The sequence below is a fragment of the Alexandromys fortis genome, unplaced genomic scaffold (assembly GCF_014885135.2).
Source record: "Alexandromys fortis isolate MF-2015 unplaced genomic scaffold, M_Fortis_MF-2015_v1.1 scaffold_2841, whole genome shotgun sequence".
Classification (NCBI taxonomy): Eukaryota; Metazoa; Chordata; class Mammalia; order Rodentia; family Cricetidae; genus Alexandromys; species Alexandromys fortis.
In genome coordinates, this window is record NW_026070702.1 from 573 (window position 1) to 3315 (window position 2743).

Sequence of the window (2743 nt, forward strand, 5' to 3'; positions counted from 1 at the left end):
TGGTCAAGGCTGAAAGGCTGCTTGGGATGTAGGACACAAATGAGCACTCCCACACTGCTAATGGGAGAGGACATGGGTTGCCCCCCCCCATGGCAGATAATAGATTAATGTATATCTACTTGCATACAGCTCTAGTTTAAAAAATGTCATGTTTTGGTCAAACACCCCAAAGCCTTCCTCCCTGCCAGAGGTTCAGGAAGGCAGGTAGAATGCTGGTGGCAGTACTGAGGGTCATTCAAATGGGAACTCTGATGTACTCGGAGTATTCCAACATGACAAAAGCCTAAATAGAGTCCTTGATAATAAACCAATGCAGTGTGAGTGAGATGGACACCATTGGGAAAACCTTTACAGTAGTGAAAGTCAAGTGGCCGGAGTGTGATGCCCAAAGAAAAGAAATGGGGCCAAGAAAATACATAGAGGCATAACTTTCTGTGAACCTGCTTGTCCTCTTTCTCACTGGCAGAAATGTTCTCCATGTGGCCCTGGACTCTTGGTGACTGCAGAAAGTCAGAGTGGTAAGACTGGATAGCACAGCTCTGAGTGGATGTCTAGCTCAGGCAGCGGAAGATATTGGGGGGTGGAGCTGGGGACTGACTGATGGAAGACTAACTGATGTTAAAAACCATAGGAAGGATTCTGGGATCTAGGCCACCCATGCCACCCTCACACTGAAAGAGTTATGTCTCAGAGTCCAGAAGGCTATTGACACAGGAAGGAGGGAAAAGTTGAACACCCCACCACCATCGCAGTGCTTCCTGTATGAATTTAGGTAGAATTCCCAGAAACTCTAAACTGTTCTGCGACAAGAAGCAGTAGGGACTGGCCCAAAGACAGCCAGTAAGATACCAGTCTAAGGGTTTGAGCTTCAAATCTCCAAGGCAGCTTTTCAAGAACCTGGATATACAGTATGCAGAGCAGGAAAGGCCCGCCAGTGCTGGACCCTCCTGTGAGCTGGCCACTGGCACCAAGCACAGGAAAGCATGCAAGGCCCACAGTAGTGAAAGTGGTGCCTGCAGCCCCTTCTACTTGGATGGGCATCACCCAGATGGTGCACTGCTCTATGGGGAGTGGTGGGATGGGGTGTGTGGGCTCATGTGTTATCTGTTTCAGGGACTCTACCTAGACTAGGTGTTGCTTGCACAGCTCTGTCACTAGACTAGGTCCAGGTAGGGACTCACTAGGGGAAAAACCCCCAGAGTCCCTGCTCCCTGGCCTCGATCAGGAAACAGAACTGGAGGGGGCAACACAGATTCCTGGTGCCCTTATGTGGAGACCCCTGTGCCAGGGGCATAGATGTATCACCGTGGGGGAGAGGTCAGCAGCCGATGATGTCACCAGTGACTGAACCGGTGACATCACTGGAGGTCCCAGGCTGCCAAGCGTTATGCTAGCATCTGTACACTGTTCTGCGTGAGTGTGCTAGAGAGAGCAAGGGAGCTGGCTGGTGGAAGAACCTGGAGAACAGCCCAGGGCATCTTGCTGTGGGATTGAAAGAGAAAGGATTCTGCTCCTAGAAGGTACCAAATTCTGGGAGGGTATTACTGGTCCTGAAAACCCCCGTGTCAACCAGCATGCCTGCCTGGGTTAGACTGCAGGGAAGTACTGGGCTAGGGAAGGCCTATGTCTGAGGCACAGGGTGGGATGCAGAAGCATTGTGTAAGGCAGTGGTTCTCAACATTCCTAATGTTATGACCCTTTAATACAGTTCTTCGTGTTGTGGTGACCCCTTCACACAACCATAAAAATTATTTTCATGGCTACTTCATACATGTAATTTTGCTACTGTTAAGAAACATAATGTAAACAACCTGTGTTTCCCAGTGGTCTTTGGAGATCCCCGTGAAAAGGTCGCTTGACCCTGAATGGTCACGAAGCACAGTTTGAGAATCTCTGCTCTAGGACTAGTGGATGAGAAGGGACAGGGGTAGGGAGGACATTAACCTCCTCTCTCCGTTTTTTGTTTCCAGGCTGTGGAGAGCTAGGATGGTCTTCCTGAGTCCTAGCCTAGGCTCCTATCCCAACCTGACCTGCTTCTTGGGAAACTGTTTCTGGCCCCTAGTGTGAGTTTGGCTAATTTTTCAGATTATGGCGGTGGAGATGCTCCAGGGCTGGTGCAGGTGGATGGGTGTCAGCGTTTGTAGGGGCTTGCTTATCCTGGGCATCCCGGAGGACTGCAGTGAAGCTGAATTCCAAGGGTCCCTACAGGCTACCCTGCGGCCCATGGGCCACTTTACTGTGCTTGGCAAAGTGTTTCGTGAGGAGGATAATGCCACTGCAGCCCTGGTTGAGCTTGACCAGGAAGTTAACTATGCTTTGGTCCCAAGGGAAATCCTAGGCACTGGGGGGCGGGGGGGGGGGGCTGGAACGTGGTCTTTGTGCCCACTTGCTCCAGTGAGGAGTTTCATGGTCGTGTTTTCCACTTCTTGGAGCAACAAGGTGAGGCAGTGGACAGTGTACCTGGAGACCTGGGTCTGGAGCTGGACAGACTGTGCAGGCTCCAGTCAGTTAGTCAGGCAATCCAGCCATGCGTGGATACCTTGCGGTACCAGTACTTGGGTATGTTTTCTGGGAGCGTTCAGCCAGCCCCCGGGAAAGAATCCTTTGAGGCCTGGCTAGACCACACCACTGGCATGTTTTGGGTGTAGCAAAGGGTTCCAGAAAGGAAGAAGAGGAGACAAATGCTGGAGGGCTTGCAGGGAACTGCTTTGTACCTTGTAAATGGGCTGTTAGCAGAGAATGC

The 2743-nt window shown here is 51.2% G+C and overlaps 1 protein-coding gene across 1 annotated transcript; it reads left to right on the forward strand.

The window, feature by feature from the left end:
• Nucleotides 1–1146: 1146 nt before the first annotated feature.
• Nucleotides 1147–2738, forward strand: Pnma6a (PNMA family member 6A; the record flags this gene model as incomplete). Its single annotated transcript, XM_050133851.1, is given in 2 exon segments — nt 1147–2343; nt 2346–2738. Coding segments are annotated over 2 exon segments (648 nt in total), but the record flags the coding sequence as incomplete, so codon positions are not given.
• Nucleotides 2739–2743: the final 5 nt, after the last annotated feature.